We start from the raw sequence: 23,602 nt of genomic DNA, 5'->3' as shown, positions 1-23,602 counted from the left end.
CGCCGCTTGTTCTTGGTGCACACCCGGCATTGTTTCTGTGGCTTCACCTTAATTGGGTTTGGGGGGATCAGGGCAGGAAAATGTTTTCCCCTTAGGTGAACTGTGCCATCCAGTTGCATGGGATTTAATTCCTCCATTAGGTTTACGCTTTTATTTATCAGTGATCTTAAAGCTTCTCGCATAAACGGGAGGTAGCTGTCACCGTGGCCTGTCTTTTTAAAGAGCACAAAAGCGTTGTGCATGGCCATCTGCAGGAGGTAAAAAAAAACTTTTTTGTACCAGGCCCTCTTTTTTTTTTTTCTTTAAAAAGTAGTAGGAGAGCATTTGGTCCGCAAGATCCACCGCACCCATATTCTTTGTGTAGTCGACCAATGCCACTGGCTTTTCAATCTGCTCTCTGGAGGTTGTGACAGGAACCATTTCTTCATTATGAATGGATGTCAGGACCATGACGTCTCTCTTGTCCCTATATTTGACAGCCAGGAGCTCACCACATCTGAGACTGTGCGTTTCCCCTTTGTTCATTTTCTTTATTAAGCACCTGTGGTGAGAGGCCTATGCGGTTTGGCCTCACCATTCCACAGACACCAGAATATAAAAATGTGTAAAGGGGAATGCTGGTATAAAAGTTATCCACGTACACATGATAGCCTTCGTGGAGGAGTGGGGATTGGCTAGTTCCACCACAATTTTCCCACTGGTTGGCATGTACGGTGGGCACCCAGCTTGCTGTAAATGGCTATCTTTGCCCTCATACAGCAAAAAAAAAGCATGTCTGTAGCCATTGCTGCTCTCACATAGCTTATAACATTTCACCCCATACTTTGCAGTCTTACTAGGGATATATTGTTTGATGGATAATCTACCATGGAACGGTAGTAGGGATTCATCCACTGCAAAATCTCTCTCTGGGGTGTACACCTCACTAAATTTTGTACTGAGGTGGGTAAGGATGGGCCTTAGCTTAAAAAGCTTATCATGGGCAGGATCATCTTTGGGGACATTTTCTGAATTATCTGCAAAGTGCGGGCACTTTATAAGAGCCTCATAGCGCTGCCTGCTCATTGAAGCTGGAAACAGGGGTGTGCTGTGCTAAAAGTCATTAGACCAGTACAGTCTCATTTCTGGCTGTTGGACTATGCCCATATGTAGCGTTAGGGCCAGAAACACCTTTAGCTCAGGTATGGTGGTGGGCTCCCATTTTTCAGCCAAATAACAGGTGGGCTTCTGGGCAATATACTGCTGCACATACAAATTAGTTTGCTCCACAATGTGCTGCAGCAAATCATCACCCACAAAAAGCTGGAAGAAATCAGCAGGCCTAAAGTTGTCAGTGGGTACTGATATTCCACTTGCCCCTGTAAAAGGCGGGACATTGGGTGCTACAAGGTTAGCGTGTGACCAGGTGCCCTGAATTATGTCCTCAGGTACCTGTGGGAGTACCTACCTTTGCCTGGCTCCCCTCCGGCATCTGATGCTAGCTGCAGCTGTGCTACCCACTGAGCCCCTTGCGGTGGCATCTGAAGGGACCTGGACAGTGGAATCATCATCATCCCTTCTGAAGCGGGGAGACGCTGCCCAACGCTCTCTGAACTGTCAGAATCTGACTCAGAGCTGCTGCTCGTTGGGTGCCATTCGCTCCCCGAATCATCTCCACTGCTGCTGCTCTGCTCGAGGAAGGCGGCTGCCTCCTCAACAGAATAGAGTCTACCCGCCATAGCAATAGATGGATGGATGGGATGGATAGACAGACAGATCAAGCGATTAATCGAGCGATCGATTAATAACAGAAAGAGAGGGTTTTTTTTTATGAAAATGAAAAGAAAGAATAGAAAATTATAGATAGAAATATCAGAATAAGTGTAGAAGGGGTGAAAAGTACTAAAAAGTACTAAAATAAAACAGAAAAGAGGTAAATGGCAAAGGAGGGGGAGGATAAGGGGTTTATTAATAGTATGGGGTTGGAATTTTATTTCAAAAAAGTAAAAATCCTACCACAATCACAGTCTCTTTCTCCCTCACAGCTCCTGTCACCTCTGAATGCTGATTGACAGCAGTTTGAGGTGATGGATGATGGATGAGCTGGGAGGGAGAAAGCAAGTTTGTTTAATGACACAACAAGACATCATGGTTACTGGCTTGTCACAATAATCTGCCTTGTTACTGGCACTTGATTGGCCCAGGGAACATGTGATTCCCTGGTCCAATCACTAAGCAGCAGGACCCGACATGCGCTCGCGGCGGGAGCACGCCCACTCGCAACCAGCGGCAGAGTTACAATGTAACTCATTTAAAGGTCATGTTGCAGTTTATAGCGGCGAACATGACGTTTTAATGCGTTACATTGTCTTTAAATTGTTAAACCACCAGCAAGCAAACAAATACTCCAAATAATTTTGACAATACTTTTTCACCTTCTTTTTTGATACTTTTTCCATTGCAAAGCGCTAAAAAGCTAATTGAAGATAAAAAAAAATCCTAGGAGAAAACTCAGGCGAAAAAGTGAATTGCATATGGCTCCTAGGCCCATATACAATTCATTTTTTCTCCTGAGTTTTCTCCTAGGACAGTGATGGCTAACCTTGGCACTCCAGCTGTGACAAAACTACAAATCCCATTATGCCTCTGCCTCACCAAGTTATGTTTAGAGCTGTCAGAGTATTGCAATGCCTCATGGGACTTGTAGTTCCACCACAGCTGGAGTGCCAATGTTAGCCATCACTGTCCTTAGGATATCATTTTTCATCTTCTCTTTTGACAAATTTTTCAGCATTTTACATCTGAAAAAGTACCCTAAAGTTGGCGAAAAAGTGCTATAAAATTTATTTTGAGTATTTTCTTGCTTGCTGGTGGCTTAAAGGGACTCCGAGCAGTGCAGAAACTATGGAAAGATGCACATCATTTTAAAGCTCTCTTTCTCCTCTATCCAATGATATATAAACCGCCACCCTACGCCTTTTAGTTTTCGCTATTTTCGCGATTGAAATTGCCGCGGCTGCAATTTCAATCGCGAAAATAGAGAAAACTAAAAGGCGTAGGGCAACGATTTAGGTGTCGTCAGAAAGAGGAGAAAGAGAGCTTTAAAATGATATCCATCTTTCCATAGTTATATTGTATTACACAGGGCGACTTTTTGTCAAAGTCAGCAGCTGCATTCAGCAGAATGGAGCTGCTGACACTGGGGAAAGTGTCGTCCTGTGTAATACAATATAACTATGGAAAGATGGATATCATTTTAAAGCTCTCTTTCTCCTCTTTCTGATGACACCTAAATCGTTGCCCTACGCCTTTTAGTTTTCTCTATTTTCGCGATCGAAATCGCGGCCGCGGCAATTTCAATCGCGAAAATAGCGAAAACTAAAAGGCGTAGGGTGGCGGTTTATATATCATTGGAAAGAGAGCTTTAAAATGATATGCATTTTTCCATAGTTTCTGCACTGCTCGGAGTCCCTTTAAAAGGCATTTTATGACAAGTTGTAAAAATATCACCTAGGAGAAAACGCAGGTGAAAAATGTAGTTGCATATGGCCCCTAGTGTGACAAGCATTTAAGAAATGAGTCGCAATTCAGCTAAGAAGTATGTGGATATCACCGGAGGGAGCAAGGTTAAGAAGATGGGGCATCAAAGGCCACTGCTTGCTAAGAATGGAGATTTGAAAGGCAATTTTTAAGAGGATGGACAAATGTAGTTTTAGCCATTTTTGAGCACATTTTCTAAAATTAGTGGCTGAAGGCACCGTGCATGCACTACCAGATAATACATAGATGCTACATAGATGTTTTTTTTTTTTTTTATTAAATTCTGTCTCACCCTTTAAGGAGACATCAACTGTATATGAGTGACTCACCCACTGCAGTCTCTGCAAAGTGACTCCTCTTGAGTTCCCAATATTGCTGCTTCCATTTGTTTTGTCAGTAGCATATCTGATATACATCATTTACAAAGAATATAGGTCTGAGTGGTGCTGATTTAGGGTTGTAATACATGTCACCATATGCTGACGTGTTAGGTGTGTAGATAATTTTTTGATATTGTCCAGTATTTGAGTATAATCAACTCATGAGAGTTCTTGATGGTTCAGTTGAATGTCATTTAGGTCTTTCAGCAGGAATAGATGATCATGACTGTCATTCGATTAATACAGATGCTTTTATTTTATCAGATGAATGACGGCCCCCTGTGTAAGTGCAGTGTTAAAGCCCGGAATACAGGAATCCGCCACAGCTTTTATCCCGGAGAGGAGGTAAATGACAGTTGCTTTTAAAATGAAATACGTGTGTCTCAATCACTGGTGTGTTGCTGTTTTACCTGGGGTATATTTTCTGTCACCACTGTGTGTTCTGTCTTGTCTGTCAGTGTCCTTTTGGAAGGAATTTGTCATTCAAGCATGTTCTTGACAATGCTGCTCCAAAATCTAAGGTATTGCCTGCAACTAAATCCTGGTAGTGTCGTATGAAAATCCAAGAGCATCATCTTTCGTCCTGTAGCCAGGCAGAAAAATCCTTCCTTTGCCTGAAGGTTTTGGTGCAACCTACTTTTGTACTGTTGTACTTTTACAGGTGACAATACAGACCCCAGAAACATGGTCTATTGTTTTAATATATATTGTTTTTATTTTGGATAATTTCTGTTTTTTCAAAATACAGTAGTTGCCTATTTCATTAGCCCTTTTAGTTTTTTTTTTATTCCTTGCGAAATATACTTTAATTGCACCATTAGAACTGAACTTCAGGCTTGCAACTAAATAAACAGATGAAATGAAGTATATCTGAAAATGTTTTGCTGGCTTGAAGATTTATAATTCTCCATAGTCCGCATCCTATTAAATTAGGGTTATTATTATTAGGATTATGGTGCATTGGAAGTGCAGATTAGTAGCACCCTGATCACCATTGTACTCTCTGCGCCAGTTCATTTCCAAGCTGTGAGAGCATCAGTTCTTATACCTGGTACACAGTTTGTGCATGAAAAATACATTCATTGCAATCCATTGGGCTACATCTCAGCCTCTGCATAAATAAGCCAAAGGCAGCTTGCTAAAGTACTTCAATTTTTTTTTTTATTTCTTCTTGGCAGATTCTGTCAATTTGATCAGATCTTCCTGAAGTCTGAGGGCTAGTTCACACTCGGAACGCAAATTGTTAATAGCGATCAATTTTGATTTGCGATTTGCGTTGTGATTCATGTTCAACAGAACAAGAATCGCACTACAATTGCTCCAAAGTGATGCATTCAGCAGAGTGACAATAATCCCATAGGGATACATTAACAGCAACACTTCACTGACTGCTGTCCATCAGCAAAGTGCTAAAAACTGCTCGAGTGTGAACCAGCCTTTAGAGTCTGATCGGCTGAAAATACAAACTGGAAAAATTTGATTAGTTCTGCTCCATCTTGATCACTTATTACTGCATTGTGTGGCACAAAGTATGTAGCTGTAGATTAAGTCAATTGTAATTAAAACATACACATTAGACCAGGGTCGGATTTACCATAAGGCACTGTAGGCATGTGCCTACAGGCACCTGATGATGGAAAGGCGGCTCACTCCCCTCCCATAGTGTCTCCCTCCCTCCTTCCCTATGCATAGTCCCAAATGGAGTGTGAACTAGAGGTTACTCACCCAACTCTTGGCATTCCCCTGATGAGATGTCACTTAAGTCAGGGGCACCTCTAGCTACCTAATACTAAGGGTACACCTGACTACCTAATGCTAAGAGGCACCTGTAGCTACCTATAATGGGCAATGGAAGTAAGGAAGGACAGCCAGCACATTTGCTTTGCGGTTTGGCAGGGGTTTGAAGGTTTATGGAGGGGGAAGTCTAAGGTGCCAGGACATCTGTGCCTATATGCTCTTGTGATCTAAATAGGGGCTTGCATTACACTGAAGTTGCACCGATCGTGGTGGTAGCATTTGCCTTGAAAATAAAATCTGAAATGATCTTGTTATCAATGATTTGAACAGTTGTTTGAAATCAGACAGGTATGTGATCACCTTAAAAAAGCTGACTTTCACTACTTTAAAATGTAAGATAACGCTTCTATAAGGCAAGGCATATGATTAAATCCTTATAAAGTGAAGGAGTGTGAATCTGGATCAATACCTTTATGGTGCGATATGACCAGGGCTGTGGAGTTGGAGTCGAGGAGTCTGAGCAATTTTGGTTACCTGGAGTCGGAATCGGCGGTTTCATAAACTGAGGTGTTGGGAGTCAGAGTCGGATGATTTTTTTTTTTTACCAAATCCACAAGTAGTAGGCTAAGGAGTCGGACTCGGTACTCATTTTGGGTACCTGTAGTCGGAGTTGGCGTCGGAGTCGGTGGTTTCATAAACTGAGGAGTTGGGGTCGGATCATTTTTGTACGTAGTCCACAGCCCTGGATCTGGCGTTCCTATTCTGGGCAGTTACAGGATCCAATAGGTATGTAAAAAGAGAGAAGAAAGAGCGCTGTAAGAATATATATGTATAATAAGAGTAATACTCTGTCCAGGACGGGTCTCACCTGGATTTTATGTGGCTTTCGGTGAGATACAGCCTATATAGGTGTGTGTTCCTTTTAAAATAGTCAGGGACTGAGCTCTCCTGAGGATTGTGGGCGGCAGCCTCCAGGTGTTGTCTCCATCGTGATGTTTCAGTAGTCACTGGTGGTGATGGGTAGCGGTGCAGCCTGCTCTCTTTAGCTGATGTAACAGGGAGTCAGCTTGCCATGTCACTTGCTGCTATGGCTCAATAGTGGTGGGACTGCCCGCTCTCGCCAAGCAGAGGAATAGCAAGGGGGCGGTGTCCACTTACCCATGAACGGCTGAGAGAACGGAAAAGGACATCACATGATTGCTAAGCAATGCTGCAGCATGAGACTATAATATAAGCAGTGAGCTGGTGTGGATTAAAAGGTTTATTGAGTCCCACATGACTACTGGCTTAAAGCATGTGCTATAACTCCAGCAGCTACATGGGGTGCCAAAGCCGAAATGAATGGGGGAGCATATAAAACATTAGAGGTGGGGATGTGGCCGCAGCGATGAGGCGGCATCACAAGGCTGATTACCAAAAGTTTTCATGCTGAGATCAATTGAAAATCGGCCTGTGGTTTATGGCAGCCAATGGATCGCTCTCTGTTCAGATTCGATCTGAGGAGAGATCCTTCTCTTGGTCGATCGACCGCCATAATCATATGGCCTACTTACATGCAGCAGCACAATTCAGTTATGCAGTGTGTTCAAACTCTTAATGTATTCTCTTTTATATTCTTATTCTCCAGTCAATCAAAGCATGCCGTCCAATGACAAACAACGCAGGACGTCTTTTTCATTACAGAATCACTGTATCTCCACCAACCAACTTTTTAGTAAGTATGAGAGCTGTTTGTCAGAATTCTAAAATAACATTTCCAGGGATCTTTTATGTTGTTTTTAGGCATGATCTAGTCAGCATTGTCATGAGCAAAAACCCTGGAGAACTAGGGATCCCAATGATTTGAGCTACAAAAATAAGTCAAATACTTTACTTTCCTGGCATGTTAACTGTAGCTCCTCATGTGGTCCAGGTAGTATTAATGTGCTAGTACTTAAATCTTAGGCTTCTGTATTTAAAGAGGAACTCCAGTGAAAATAATGTAATAAAAAAAAAGTGCTTCATTTTTACAATTATGTATAAATGATTTAGTCAGTGTTTGCCCATTGTAAAATATTTTAAGTCCCTGATTTATATTCTGACATTTATTACATGGTGACATTTTTACTGCTGGCAAGTGATGTAGCTGCTGCTTGCTGTTTTGGCAGTTGGAAACAGCTGTAAACAGCTATTTCCCACAATGTAACAGGGTTCACAGACAGGAAACTGCCAGGAGTATCACGGTCCTCAGAGTTTTGTGTGGGAGGGGTTTCACCACAATATCAGTCATACAGCGCCCCCTGATGGTCTGTTTGTGAAAAGGAATAGATTTCTCATGTAAAAGGGGGTATCCGCTACTGATTGGGATAAAGTTCAATTCTTGGTCGGAGTTTCTCTTTAAGGATATGGAGGACAAAATAAACTGAAACCATAATCTTACACATAAATCAACTTAGTTCCAGTACATATTGGCACCTCCATGCCTATGCACTATTAATAGCAAATATTTATTTTGGCACAGTTTGGGAGGAGGCAACTAGAGGGCACTGCCTAAAATGAACTCCTTTTTAATAGTAAAATGTGGGGATGTGTTACACTCTGTCATGTTTTCATCTCCATTGCTCCCTTTCTATCCCCCGGTGACCTCCTCCACTCCACCCCAATCTCCTCTGCCGCGGCAGCGTGGCTCATCCACAGCTCAGGGGTGATCGCAGCAGAAGCTGAAACTAGCGGAGCTGTGCAGGAGAGTAGTGGAGGTCTGTGATCACAGCTTGAGCTGTGGATTAGGTGAGCCGCACCGCTGCTAATTGTATTTATTCAGGGGAAGTGGAGGATACGGGGGGCGCACGGGGACGATACAGGGAGTCCCTGGCGTCACGTCGGGTCAGTAGTTCATATCGGGAGCTCCCTGTGTATGGCATATAAAATGCATGGACTTTTACTTCCCATTTGGGGTAGAAAAAGTGCATCTTATATGCTGAAAAATATGGTAGATTATGAGCTCCTCTGGGGACAGTTAAAGAGAAACTCCAACCAAGAATTGAACTTTTTCCCAATCAGTAGCTGATACCCCATTTTACATGAGAAAGACAATGATTTTCACAAACAGACCATCAGGGGGCGCTGTGTGACTGATTTTGTGCTGAAACCCCTCCCACAAGAGGCTCTGAATACCGCGGTACTGCTGGCAAACTGCCACAATGTAACAATGTTCAGAGACAGGAAATAGCTGTTATTAGCTGTCTGTAACAGACAGAGCAGCTAGAAACAGCTAAATAACCTGCCCACAGTAACAATGTCACCATGTAATAAATGTCAGAATGTGAATCTGGGAGAGGAAAGATTTTACAATGAGCAAACACTGACTAAATCATTTATACATAATTATGGTAAAAAATGAAGCACTTTTTTTACTACATTATTTTCACTGGAGTTCCTCTTTAAGTGACAAGTCAGTATACTCTATACAGCAGTACGGAAGATGTTGGCACTATATAAATACTAAATAATAATAATCATGTCAGGATTTGCATTTCTTTATAAAGAATGGCAGTTAATAGTTGATATGCTGTTAACTTGAAGAAGAATGTATGAGGTCTCTTCATTTACTTAGCTATTACCCTATCTATTTGATATTAAAATATCTCCTAAGATATTTTTGAAGCTTGTGTAGCATTTAGATTTTGACCTGAACTTTGAATGCAGAGCAGTCTAGCTGTGATCACGCTGGTGCCATTCTTACAGTGCTTGGATGTTCTTACCTTATATTTCCAAGTGTAAATGTAATCAAATCACATCACAAGAGTTATATCTTTGCATCAGCACAGAGGCACTATTTAGATGGCTGCAGGATTTATTTATCTGCCGATCCAGTATAAAAGACATTCCCTTCAACGTGTACTTGTGATGTACAAAACGGCTTTGAGTTACGAGTCATACCAAGTATTTTTGCACGCATCAATGGAGGTAAATTCTCTACATTCAATTCAGGATTTAACAGGTTTCTTGAGCGGACATAAAAAAGATTGATGAATTCCTCGTTGTATTCTTGCTTATGTTTCGTTGTTGATTTGTGTGGTGTCTGCAAATTGGCAAGTGGAATGAACTTCCCCAATTATGTCTGGGATTTGTTTGGCTGCTAATTTATTCACCAATTCCTGCTAATGGTTTGTTGATATATAGTGAGGAGGTTAAAGCGAAATTAGAATATGTGAACATTTTATTTTGCTGCTGCTGCTCCTTAATTAACCTTTCTGCTGTCCTGATATGGATGCTGGCAGCTGACTTGCTCTGCATTAGAGGAAGTGTCAGTCACTTACTGCATGCTCTTGATCCTTGGCCCAGCGTCTGGGCATCCAGATCACCTGGAAGTAAGCCTGAACCTTTTTATGGATGCATTAGACATAAATAGAGTGTGCTACAAACAACTGATTAACATGTTTTACAACTTCCTGCCTGCTCCTTGCGACAGCCAGCTGGCAGGATGCAACTTTCTGGACACCTTGAGAAATGACTGATAAATATCATAAGCAGCTTCATCACAATCTTATTGTGCTTTGCTTTATTTCAGACCGACCGGCCGACTGTTATAGAGTATGATGACCATGAGTATATCTTTGAAGGGTTTTCCATGTTCTCCCATGCCCCGCTCACAGATGTAAGTATATCTTGTTTTATATGACACAGACCAGTGCTAATACAATTCCCACACTTGAAAATGTGTGAGATTTGAAGCTGAAGTTTTCTTCGTTGTTTGCCAGTTTTGAAAGAAAGCAGTTTACCATGGTGAAATAAAGAAATAAACTAAGAAAACTTTGTAAAGGACTCTGTGTTCTTTCTTGAGATGGTTTAAGAACAGTTGGAAAAGTCTGTTTGTATCTAAATGCTTTTGAACTTATCTGTCTGTATTAATGGCAATAATAAATACCCTGCATGAAAGATGTGGTATGATTATTATTATTATTTAGTATTTATACAGCGCCGACATATTACGCAGCGCTGTACAGAGTATATATATATATATATATATATATATATATATATATATATATATATATATATATATATATATATATATATCATGTCACTAACTGTCCCTTAAAGGAGCTCACAATCTAATCCCTACCATTGCCATATGTCTATATTATGTAGTGTAAGTACTGTAGTCTAGGGCCAATTTTAGGGGGAGCCAATTCACTTATCCGTATGTTTTTGGAATGTGGGAGGAAACCGGAGTGCCTAGAGGAAACCCACGCAGACACGGAGAGAACATACAAACTCTTTGCAGATAGTGCCCTGGCTGGGATTCGAACCGGGGACCCAGCGGTGCAAGGCGAGAGAGCTAACCACTACGCCACCGTGCTTCCCACTTATAAATGGTGTTGCTGTCCTGATTGGGGGGTATACTTCGGTTTAAATGAGGTGTTCTATTGTTACATCAGTGCTGACTGCATTTCCATGTAAATTATATTTCTGGTGCACAAACAATAGCGTGCACTATTGCAGAAATTCAGTCAGCTCTGGCACAGACATACAGCCAGCACAGACTTCAGGAATAGAAGTCTTCAGTTATGGGACATGTGCTGTTTATACTGAAATGCTTCCATTTAACAGTTTTCTTAAAAAAAAAATGTGCTGCCCAGCATCTTATCTTATTAATGGAGTTCAGTATAACACCTCTGTATTATATGAGCAATGTTGGTGAAGAAAGTGTTCTCCTGGAATGAAATTGCCCATGAAGGGAATTTAACCCACTACTTCAGGGTTTAATTAGCACAATTAACCAGTTGGCTTCTACGTGAACAGCAGCTGTTATATTTGATTGGCTAAGTTTCTTTATTTTCCTTGGGCCACCACAGTCCTGCATTAGGAGACAGACTACTTTGTTCATCACAGATGATCAGTCAATAGTCAGTATAACTGCTATTGTAAGTGGGTCACCTGTGTTTTGCTTGTAATGCTGCTGATTTCCCTTGACAATTTGTAGCGTTAATCTGCTCTCTGACTGCTGACAGCTGAGACGGTTTTGCTTCCTCGGTGATTGACAGAGAAGACTGAAGAGTTTCCGTTGATCCGTTGTCTTCTTCCTGGCTTCCCTTAGGGCTGGTTCACATTCGGCGCTTCCCCGTTGCTTGCCCGCGATCGCAATTCAGCAGGTGAAATCTCCCGATTCAATAAAAGGAGAATCCCAGCGCGATCGTCCCCAAAACGCTGCATGCAGCACGTTTGCGATTGATCGAAATCGCAAAATCTGCAGTGTAAATGTATTCATAGGGATACATTAGAAGCAGTGCTTTGCTGATCGCCGACAATCAGCAAAGCGCTAAGAAATCACCCAGTGTGAACTAGCCCTTACACTCTTGCTTGAGTTGGGCAGCGTCAAGAGAGACAGCATTTGGCGGCCATTTGTTACTTGCAAGGACAGTGTAGCACTGTATTATCACTGGGGTGTACAATTTATGGAAAATGGTCAATTTTGCCTGGTGTTACACTTGCATGTGTACACAACTTTATAATGTTCGATGTACTGATGTGTATCAGGTTAAACATCTTGTTCAAATTAAGTCAGTCTTTGCGAGTTATATATATATACATACACTCATTTTTTTCCAGTTACATTGTAATGGGGATAGAAAGCTTCATGAGTTTTCAAAGCCCAGCATTGCCTTCATTGCTAGCATGGTGGCCAACCAGGCAACGTGGTGACAAAGTCCTTAGCACTCCTTAGCAGTTCTAGGTTTACCATCACCACCAAGCACTACATCTGCATTAAATATGTACGTTCCCCTTGTGTTTGTGTGGATTTCTTCTGAGTGTTGATAGGTTATGGGCTCGTTTCCACTGTGCCGGCATGCATTTGCGAGACATAATACTGGCACTTGTTGTGATACGAGAACATATCCAAATCCCTCCAGGGATTCCCGTGTGTGATTCAATTTTTGGTTGAATGCCATCCATTTTTTCCAGGGCTGTGGAGTCGGTCCAAAAATCCACCGACTCCGACTCCTCAGTTTAGGATTCCACCGACTCCGACTCCACGACTCCGACTCCTCTAATTTGCATATTACAATTTTGTTGATTAAAAGTATGTAACATGAAATTCGTCTCTTAACTGCCAACGCTTAGGAATTTTACAAGACAACTGAAGTGAGAAGGATATGTAGACTACTATATTTATTCCCTTTAGACTAAAACTAGTCCTTGGTAAGAGTACTTGTAAAAGGTACAACCGGAACAAAGAACATCTATCAAGTGTGGGTGCATGTAAGAATGTGAGCAGATTGTAAACAGACAACACCTGTGTTCAATGTGCACAGCATTCTCAGTGGATTCCCTGCAGCTCTGTGGGGAGTGCATATGTAGAGTATAGTACTACTGTGTAACAAAGTAAACCTGAGACAGATGAAATTAAAGTTTTATACATACCTGGGGCTTCCTCCAGCCGCCTTCAGGATAATCAGTCCCTCGTTGTCCTCCTCCACCACCTGGATCTTCTGCTATGAGTCCAGGTACTTGAGCCAGTCAAGCGTAGTGCGCATGCACACACTCCGCCGCCAGGAGCATACTACACCTGTGCAGCACTATTGCGCAGGTGCAGAATGTTCCTGGCTGTGGGAGCGGCATGCGGCCGGACAGCGCTGACTGGCTGAATTACCAGGACTCATAGCAGAAGATCCGGGTGGTGGAGGACAGTGAGGGACTGATTAGCCTGAAGGGGGCTGGAGGAAGCCCCAGGTATGTATAAAACTTTACTTTTCATCCGTCTCAGTTACCCTTTAATTTGTAATCACCAAACCAAATTTTAATAACATATCAAATTATTTTATTTCATCAGCAAAGGGAGTGCATACATCTGCATAAATCAGCATCAATGCAGAATTATTTCCATCTCGTTGACCATCTCTATTAGTGACACGGCTACACATCAGGCTTTATTCTTACAGCATAGATGTTATTTAGTATATATAAGAGATTCCTGTGTACACATCATATATACAGTCACAATCTGACCTTAAAAATACGGGGACTGCTTTATTGAAGCGGCACAAGTTACTAATTTTGATTGGTTTATTTCATTTTTGTGGACTAAGCACAGCTATTACTGTATATATACTGTATATATACATTATTTTTAATGACTATTATCTGAGAAATAGAACATTTTATCATATTTTCTATTTTAATTACAGTTACAAATTCATTAGGAGTCGGAGTCGGTGCATTTTTTCCCGACTCCGACTCCAGGCACCCAAAATTGTCCGACTCCACGACTCCGACTCCACAGCCCTGATTTTTTTCCATGCGAATTGGATAGCTGCATATAGATTTGCACATGAAAAACTGCACATTTTCTGTAAAAAAACAAAAAATGGAAGAGTGGAATTTTGTTTTAACTTTTTTGTTATACTCCAGATGTATACTAGACCCTTGTTTGACACATTTTGGTAAGCTACAGGCAAACATTTAATGAAAATGTATTTAACCACTCTATGCGTAGAAATCCAGCAGAAGTTGAACGCCAGGGAGAGTATTGCGGAACTATTGTCTCCACATATAATATATTTACTGAATTCCATAGACTTCCTGAAGCAAAAAGCATTGCATTGCAAAAGTAATTTGTGTTCTGAAGCTACAAAGCCTCCCTTTCAGTTTGCCTGGGCTGTGGTGACATGACCAGGGATGGGCTTTCGAGTAGCGATGTACTCGAATTCGGAATTCTAATGAATATTAATTACGGCACCTGTGACCGCGGGATGGGGGGTTAACTTACCCTGAAGTCCATGGATCCTATGCGTGTCAGTCATGGCTGTCATACGCGGCCTATGGGACTCATTCCACCACTCACTACCGCACTTCGCAATTCCTCCTTCTGCCGGAAGGAGGACATGGACATGCGGTAGTGAGTGGTGGAACGCATCCCATAGGTCGTGTATGACAGCCATAACACGCTTAGGATCCATGGACTTCTGGGTAAGTTAACCCCATCCCACTGTCACAGGTGCGGTAATTAATCTTCATTAGAATTCTGAATTTGAGTACGTCGCTACTCGGAAGCCCATCCCTGCACATGACTATACCTACAGGCAACTACTGACCAGATGTATGCTGGGAGAGAAATCCAGTACTAGCAGATGTTGAAGTCACTCCCAGCATGGATCTGGGTTGGCAGATGCCTGTATCCAAAATCCTATATACTGATAATAGACAAATTGTGTTTTCACATACTCGTTAAAGAGCACCTGATGTGTACTCAAAGTTAATTTCTAGAGCACTACCTTTAGTAAATACAGGCAGCGTATTAACAGAAAAACAGACAATATAACGTATGCACACACTTGACGTTATTGACTATATGTTGTGAAAATTCAAATCCCAAATAACACAATATTGTGCTTTTCACATTAACGTAGATGCACTTTCTTGGCAAGGGGGCAATTTAATTTAAAACAGAATGTAAACATTGCATGGAAAAAGCAACATGCTACTAAGGCCTCGATTCATAAAGCATTACCTCATGCGGTAATGCTGAAAACAGCAGACTTTACCGACCACTTAGCAAAATGTAAATTCATAAAGGCTGTTACCGCATGAAAAGCTGACATTACCGACCAGGGAGATAAATTACCGACTTGGCTGCAGTTACCGACAACACATGTCAGTAAATTGTCAGCAAATGTCAATTCATAAAGCCTTCAACAAGCGGTAAGCCTGGCGGTAGTTACCGACACCTCTGGTGAGGTCTTAACAAGTTACCACAGCTCTGACAGCTCTGATTAATGCAAAGTGCAGAGATCCGAAAGTCTGTTTGATTCATCTGTGGAGAGAGCCAGAAAGCCCTCTGTGTGAATCATTTCAGCAGGCAGGGAAAGACCGTGTGACTCATCTGTCTGAGTCATCAGTGGAAAGAGCCAGCTGTGTGAGTAATTTCAGCAGGCAGGGAAAGACTGTGTGACTCATCTGTCTGAGTCATCAGTGGGAGAGCCAGAGAGAGCCGTCTGTGTGATTCATTTCTGCAGAGCAAAGAGGGAATCGGGACACTGCTCTACTCTACCGCTTAATGGGCTGCGGTAATTTACCGACCTCCAAGGGCAGCTGGGGAAATCTTTATGAATTAGCACACAGACCGGGAAAATACCGAGTGCGGTATTTTCCCGACAAGATTTTTGTTATCGCACTGCTGTTTATGAATCGAGGCCCATTTGTTGGTTTTTTGTTTTTCTCCTGCCTATGGTAAAACGCATTACATGTAAATCATCATTCTGACTAAAATCCTCTGTCAGTCTAAAGCAATACTGCATGCAAAAAATGTGGGGGGTAAATGCATCTAGTAGAGATTATCCATTTTGTTCAATTTGCATTCCTGAATTTACTCATTAAAAACATATTAAGGAGTCTCCTGACCATTGCTAACCTATACACTTTTTTATTGTGCAGTGTGTGGGCCGTATTCTGTGTTTAAAATCACTAATTTTTTTCTGTCATCAGATTATAATTTAGGATGGAATCCTAAATAGTACAGCCAGTACTGTTAGGCCCCATTCACACTTGCGTTTTGGCAAGTAAACGGACCGGATCCTGACCTGATCCTGATCAGAACCGTACGGTTCCGATCCGGATCCGATCCGTTTGCATCAGGCATGCATCAGGCTGCCATCCGGATCCGTGGGCAAAAAATAGCGAAATTTTAAGAAAAAAAATGCTGGGGTCAGCAGAAGGTGCACCTGGTGCACCTGTAGAATCAGGTTCCTCCGCTGTAGGCCTCACCTCCACCTCTGACATTCTGCCAAACAGCTCCAGCACGTCTGTCACTGCTGCTCCACTCCAGACATGCTTGGCCCATGTGTCCCCATCCGAAATGGCCGCTTGGATACGCATAGGAAGTGGGGTAGAACGTCAGGTTTTTGTAGGCAGTGTGTTCTGTGCCTTCTGTTTCCCATTGGTTTCTGTGTTCCGGATGGTGCTGTCAGGCTCAGGTCCAGCTCCGGTCCGGGTGCGTGGGCCGGAGATCCGGACCCAAAAAATAGCACATGTTGGAAAAGAGTCCGGATCCGATCCGGCTCCGGTACGTACGGAACGGACGCGTGTGAACGTCCGCATAGACTTTACATTGCTATGCGGAACGTACGTTCCGTTTGTACAGTATGCGGTCCGGATCAGATCCGGAAAATCCGGATAGCGAACGCTAATGTGAACCGGGCCTAAATCTTCTTTTACAAGCCACATTGCAACCTACAGGTGAAATGTGGCTGTGTTCAGTGTAATTATCTTGTATTTGTCTCTGCATTTTAATTATTTAGCAAATAGCCTATGGTTAAGTAGAGGAAGTGATGATAAACATATACATATTACCTTACTGCAACACATTTAATCATGCAAATAAATGTGTTACTTCATAATTAGCATTTGCACACAATTTGTGGAATAGTTAGGATAGCATTCACATGTATGTTGAATTATTCATTTTCTGGATAGTCCAAAATGTTCAGCTTTTTATGTAGCATTAACTATACATGGGTCAATTTTGGTACATCTAAAGCAAAAGATCGAGTGTTTCACCAGCAAGAAATGTTTGTTCTTGTAGTTCTGCAGCTTTTGTCAAATTAAAGAAATGTAAACCATTGCTTAAAGCAAATTAAAAAAGGTCATCATTTTGTGGTAGACCTCATTTAAAACCCTGCTGTGAAATTGGATTTGGGAGCAATTTTTGGGTGCCCAGAGTCAAAGTTGGGAAAAATGTACGGACTTTGATTCCTGATATGTTTAAAGGTAGTCTTATTTTAAGGATAATAGATTGAAGTACTTTAGGGTAGCCAACAATACTGCTCAGGTCCTGATAGTTGTACAAGGGGTCCGTCTACACTCTTAGGTCCCATTCACACTAGAGCGTTTTGCCGTGATTTCGGCAAAACGCTCAAACGCTACCGCTTTTTCAAAGCGCTAGTGTAATTAACCACTTAAACCCCCGCGGTACGAATTTCTCCGTCCCTTTTTTCCCCCCTAAAAAACCAGGGACGGAGAAATCCGTACCTTCCGCGCTACCGCCGCTCGTGCACGCCGCCGCCTGCTCGCACGGAGATCAATGAACGGGAAAATCCATTCCCGTTCGTTGATCTAAGCCCCCGCAATGATCGCGCTGCTTCTATTAGAAACAGCGCGATCATTGTGATTCTCCAGCCTCCTACTGCTTCCTGTAAGCGTCCGGAAGGACGCTTACAGGTCGCATGTAAACAAACACACTGTGGCCATCTTGTGGCCAAATAGTAAACTACACCCTAAAAGCATTTTACATAAACAAACATTACATTTACACAATAAATTAACTCATTACCTCCCACACTCCCCAATTTTTTTATTTTTTTTTTGTAATTAAAAAAAAAAAATACAATAAAAAAAAACAAACATAAATAGTTACCTTAGGGACTGAACTTTTTAAATATTTATGTCAAGAGGGTTTAACACTGTTACTTTATAAACTGCGGGCTTGTAATTAGGGATGGATGCAAAACTGAAAAAAATGCACCTTTATTTCCAAATAAAATATTGTCGCCAAACATTGTGATAGGGACATAATTTAAATGGTTTTATAACCGGGACAAATGGTTAAATACATTTCATGGGTTTTAATTACAGTAGCATGCTTTATTTAAAAACGATAATGGCCGAAAACTGAAAAGTAATAATTTTTTCCCACATTTTTTCCTATTTTCCCATTAAAACACATTTAGAATAAAATAATTCTTGGCATAATGTCCCACCTAAAGAAAGCCTAATTGGTGGCGAAAAAAACAAGATAGAGTTCATTTCATTGGGATAAGTAATAATAAAGTTATAGACGAATGAATGGAAGGAGCGCTGAAAGGTGAAAATTGCTCTGGTGTTCAAGGGGTAAAACCCCTCAGTGGTGAAGTGGTTAAAGTCTATGGGCCTGTTCTTACTTGAGCGTCTTGCGGGAATCGACGCAAATCACCCCGAAATGGGCAAAAACGTCAAACGCGTAGCCTGCACCATTTTCAGGTGATTTTCAGGCGATCGTGTTTCAGTGCTATAGAAGCGCTAAACGCGATCGCGGCAAAAACGCCGCAGTGTTCAGTGATTTTTCCGCGTGAAATTGTGGGAAAATTACTCCTGCAAAACAAAAGCAATTTTTGCCGGCGTTTTTGAAAACGCAGGTGTGAACAAAACCTGAATGTGTGTCCTACCCAAAGCTGCAAACCAGACCCATGTTGCTACACTTGATTTTTTTCTGTGTATTACACCTAGTACAAACTCTTGTGCTGTTGCTTGTGTACAAGGCCCCTATGTGTTACCAAGAGATCCAGAGTTCCAAATCATCTTAGCCAAGCCTGTTGTTCTCCTTCCTTACCCCTCCCTCTTCATTGTGAGCCACCCTGTTGTCCTCCTCCATAAAAACGCAATGCATTGCTAAGCCTCCAGTCTGTACAAAACTTGGCCCCAAACTGTTGCCCAGGGGCTTGAGTCCTGATCTTTGCGGGCTGAACTAATAGTGCGTGTGTACGTACCTTAACCACTTGCTGACCGCCCACAGCCGATGGGCGGCGGCAAGGGCTGGGCCCAAACGACCGCAATACGCGCGGCGGGTGTGGTTATGCGGCGATCGCGTCATTTGTGACTCCATCAGCTGCCGGCGACAGGCTCTGCCCCCCTCGCGCAGTAACCCACCGGCTGTTCGGAAGTGCCGACGGGTTACTAGCTACCGGACCGCCGCTACAAAGTGTGTAATATGCTTTGTAATGTATACAAAGCGTATTATACAGGCTGCCTCCTGCCCTGGTGGTCCCAGTGATCGAGGGACCACCAGGGCAGGCTGCAGCCACGCAGGTAAGCACCCAAGCACACTGATCTGCCCCCCCCCCCTTTCCCTCTGATTGCCCACAGCAGACCCCCCCCTGCCCACCCTTCAGACCCCTGTTTGCACCCAATCACCCCCCTAATCACCCATCAATCACTCCCTGTCACTATCTGTCAGCGCTATTTTTTTAATTAGTCCCTAAACTGCCCCCTGGAGGCTCCTGATCACCCCCCCCCCACTCTCAGATCCTCCCCAGCCCCCCCTTCCCCTGTGTACTGTATACATCTATCCTCCCCTGTAATCAACTGTCAATCACCTGTCATTCACCCGTCAATCACCACCTGTCACTGCCACCTATCAGATCAGACCCTAACCTGCCTCTTACGGGCATCTGATCACCCTCCCACACCATCAGATCACCCGCAGACCTACCCTCAGATCACCTCCAAAGTGCATTGTATACATCTGTTCTGCCATCTAATCACCCACTGATCACCCATCAATCACCACCTGTCACTGCTACCCATCAGATCAGACCCTAATCTGCCCCTTGGGCACCCAATCACCCGCCCACACCCTCAGAACGCCCTCAGACCCCAGCCCAGATCACCTTGCCAGTGCATTGCTTGCATCTATTCCCCCCTCTAATCACACCATGAGACACCCATCAATCACCTCCTGTCACCCCCTAGCACACCTACCTATCAGATCAGGCCTTAATTTGCCCCGTGTTGGCTCCTGATCACTTGGCCAAACCCTCAGATCCCCCTCAGACCTCCTTACGATCACCTCCCCATTGCATTGATTGCATCTATTTTCCCCTCTAATCACCCCCTGAGACACCCATCAATCACATGCCCATGTTCTCTGCTGCCATGCCCAGGTCACGATTTGAGAACATCCTGCGCTTCCTGCACTTCAGTGCCAATACAACCTGTCATCTAAGAGGCCACCCTGCTTATGACCGGTTCCTCAAAATTTACCCCCTCATAGACCACCTGTCATCAAAATTTGCAGATGCTTATACCCCTGAACAGTCATTTTGAGACATTTGGTTTCCAGACTACTCACGGTTTTGGGCCCCTAAAATGCCAGGGCAGTAAGTGACCCCATTTTAGAAAAAAAAAACACCCCAAGGTATTCCATTAGGTGTATGACGAGTTCATAGAAGATTTTATTTTTTTGTCAAAAGTTAGCGGAAATTGATTTCTATTGTGTTTTTTTTCACAAAGTGTCATTTTCCACTAACTTGTGACAAACAATAAAATCTTCTATGAACTTACCATACACCTAACGGAATACCTTGGGGGGTCTTCTTTCTAAAATGGGGTCACTTGTGGGGTTCCTATACTGCCCTGGCATTTTAGGGGCCCTAAACCGTGAGGAATAGTCTTGAAACCAAATGTCTCAAAATGACCTGTGAAATTCTAAAGGTACTCATTGGACTTTAGGCCCCTTAGCGCAGTTAGGGTGCATAAAAGTGCCACACATGTGGTATCTACTTCTCCTAGTATGGCAGTACCACGTGTGGCACTTTTTTGCAGCCTAACTGCGCTAAGGGGCCCAAAGTCCAATGAGCACCTTTAGGCTTTACAGGGGTGCTTACAATTTAGCACCCCCAAAATGCCAGGACAGTAAACACACCCCACAAATGACCCCATTTTGGAAAGTAGACACTTCAAGGTATTCAGACAGGGGCATGGTGAGTCCTTGGCATATTTCATTTTTTTTGTCACTAGTTAGCAGAAATGGAAACTTTTTTTTTGTTGTTGTCTCAAAGTATCATTTTCCACTAACTTGTGACAAAAAATAAAATCTTCTATGAACTCTCTCAGTGAACACTTTGGGATGTCTTCTTTCCAAAATAGGGTCATTTGGGGGGTATTTATACTATCCTGGAATTTTAGCACCTCATGAAACATGACAGGTGGTCAGAAAAGTCAGAGATGCTTCAAAATGGGAAAATTCACTTTTGGCACCATAGCTATAACTTTTACACAAACCAATAAATATACACTGAATGTTTTGTTTTTATCAAAGACATGTAGCACAATAAATTTGGACAAAAATGTATACAGAAATTTTACTTTATTTGAAAAATGTCAGCACAGAAAGTAAAAAAAAATCATTTTTTTTGACAAAATTCATGTCTTTTTTGATGAATATACTAAAAACTAAAACTCGCAGCAGCAATCAAATAGCACCAAAAGAAAGCTGTATTAGTGACAAGAAAAAGAGGTAAAATTCATTTAGATAGTAGGTTGTATGACCGAGCAATAAACCGTGAAAGCTGCAGTGGTCTGAATGGAGGAAAAGGCTCTGGTCCTTAACCTCCTGAGCGGTATGGACGAGCTCAGCTCGTCCATCACCGCCGGAGGCTGCCGCTCAGGCCCTGCTGGGCCGATTTTCCTCAAATAAAAAGCAGCACACGCAGCCGGCACTTTGCCAGCCGCATGTGCTGCCTGATCGCCGCCGCTCTGAGGCGATCCGCCGCGAGCAGCGGCGAAAGAGGGTCCCCCCAGCCGCCCGAGCCCTGCGCAGCCGGACCAATCAGTTCCGGCCAGTGCTAAGGGCTGGATCGGAGGCGGCTGACGTCAGGACATCGGCTGACGTCCATGACGTCACTCCGCTCGTCGCCATGGCGACGAGGAAAGCCAAACAAGGAAGGCTGCTCATTGCGGCCTTCCTTGTTTATTCTGGGCGCCGGAGGCGATCGGAAGAACGCCTCCGGAGCGCCCTCTAGTGGGCTTTCATGCAGCCAACTTTCAGTTGGCTGCATGAAATAGTTTTTTTTTAATTAAAAAAAAACCCTCCCGCAGCCTCCCTGGCGATCTCAATAGAACGCCGGGGAGGTTAAGGGGCGAAAAGACTGTGGTCCTTAAAGAGACACTGAAGCAAAATAAAAACTATGATATTATGATTTGTATGTGTAGTACAGCTAAGAAATAAAACATTAAGATCTGATACATCAGTCTAATTGTTTCCAGTACAGGAAGAGTTAAGAAACTCCAGTTGTTATCTCTATACAAAAAAGCCATTATCTCTACGACTGTGGAGAGGGCTGTTTTCTGACTTTTATTATCTCAACTGTTAGTTAACTATTTACTTTTCCTCTGGCAGAGGAGAGGTCATTAGTTCACAGACTGCTCTGAAAGAATCATTTTGAATGCTGAGTGTTGTGTAATCTGCACATATTAGAGAATGATGCAATGTTAGAAAAAACACTATATACCTAAAAATAAAAATATGAGAATATTTTCTTTGCTGCTAATCTTCTAGTAATTATTCATAGTACACAACCAATTCATTATATCATATATTTTTTTTCGCTTCAGTGTCTCTTTAAGTGGTTAATCTCCTTCATTAGCTTGTGTCAACTATATTTCATATTAACTGGTGAGGAGCCTAGATGCTAGCCACTTCCAGTATCACATACTGTCACTGCTGTAGACTGCGTTGTTCCCTGAGTGATTCATCCTATGCCTGCGTGCTACCTTGCAGTCTAAACAGCAGAAAAAAATGACCACTTTGGCACTCTGCTAAACTACTAAATGGTATTTGAAGACACACACACACACACACACACACACACACACTCACACACAGACACACACACACACACTCACAGACACACACACACACACAGACACACACACACACACATACCTTGCCCCACGTCTCAGCAAATGCATTGTATTCATATACAATGTATGACAAGTTCTGATACAGTAAACTTCTGGTATAGTAAGCTACTATATATTTACACAAACATCTCTTTGAATAATATGCAAGTTAAAAAAAAGGTGTGAACCAGTGTCCAATAGTGTTTAATATGATGTACATCACACTCTGAATCACAATCTTCCTACTTTAAGTATCTAAGAGTTCCAGAGAGATAGAAAGTTGTGATTACCTTGTGTGAATGAATATTAGATTCCGTGTAATCTGGTTAACACCGTTTATTACATTTGGGCCCTTGTGCACTGTAATATGCTAATGATAGATAACATAAAAGGTATTTGCCGTTATCCTTTTACAGATATGTATTCTAAGCATAACATTTCCTTCCACATTCTGAACATCATTTCTCTTCAGTTGTACCATAGCCTCAATATTCCATTAAATATTAGCCCTCTCAGACATTTCCATTTCCAGGGCAGACAGCTGAGAGGTGACA

At 42.6% G+C, this 23,602-nt stretch overlaps 1 protein-coding gene across 1 annotated transcript in view; it reads left to right on the top strand.

Annotated features, from left to right (window-relative positions):
- DROSHA (drosha ribonuclease III) overlaps positions 1-23,602 on the top strand; it is a 417,719-nt gene that overhangs the window by 84,011 nt on the left and 310,106 nt on the right. The window contains exons 7-9 of the mRNA XM_068236738.1: positions 4,164-4,244; positions 7,264-7,350; positions 10,186-10,272. Coding sequence (XP_068092839.1) covers positions 4,164-4,244; positions 7,264-7,350; positions 10,186-10,272 — 255 coding nt within the window. The remainder of the gene's footprint in view (positions 1-4,163; positions 4,245-7,263; positions 7,351-10,185; positions 10,273-23,602) is intronic.

Source organism: Hyperolius riggenbachi, chromosome 5 (assembly GCF_040937935.1).
Source record: "Hyperolius riggenbachi isolate aHypRig1 chromosome 5, aHypRig1.pri, whole genome shotgun sequence".
NCBI lineage: Eukaryota > Metazoa > Chordata > Amphibia > Anura > Hyperoliidae > Hyperolius > Hyperolius riggenbachi.
Note: the sequence above shows the minus strand (reverse complement) of the source record. Positions and strands in the feature narration are given on the sequence as shown.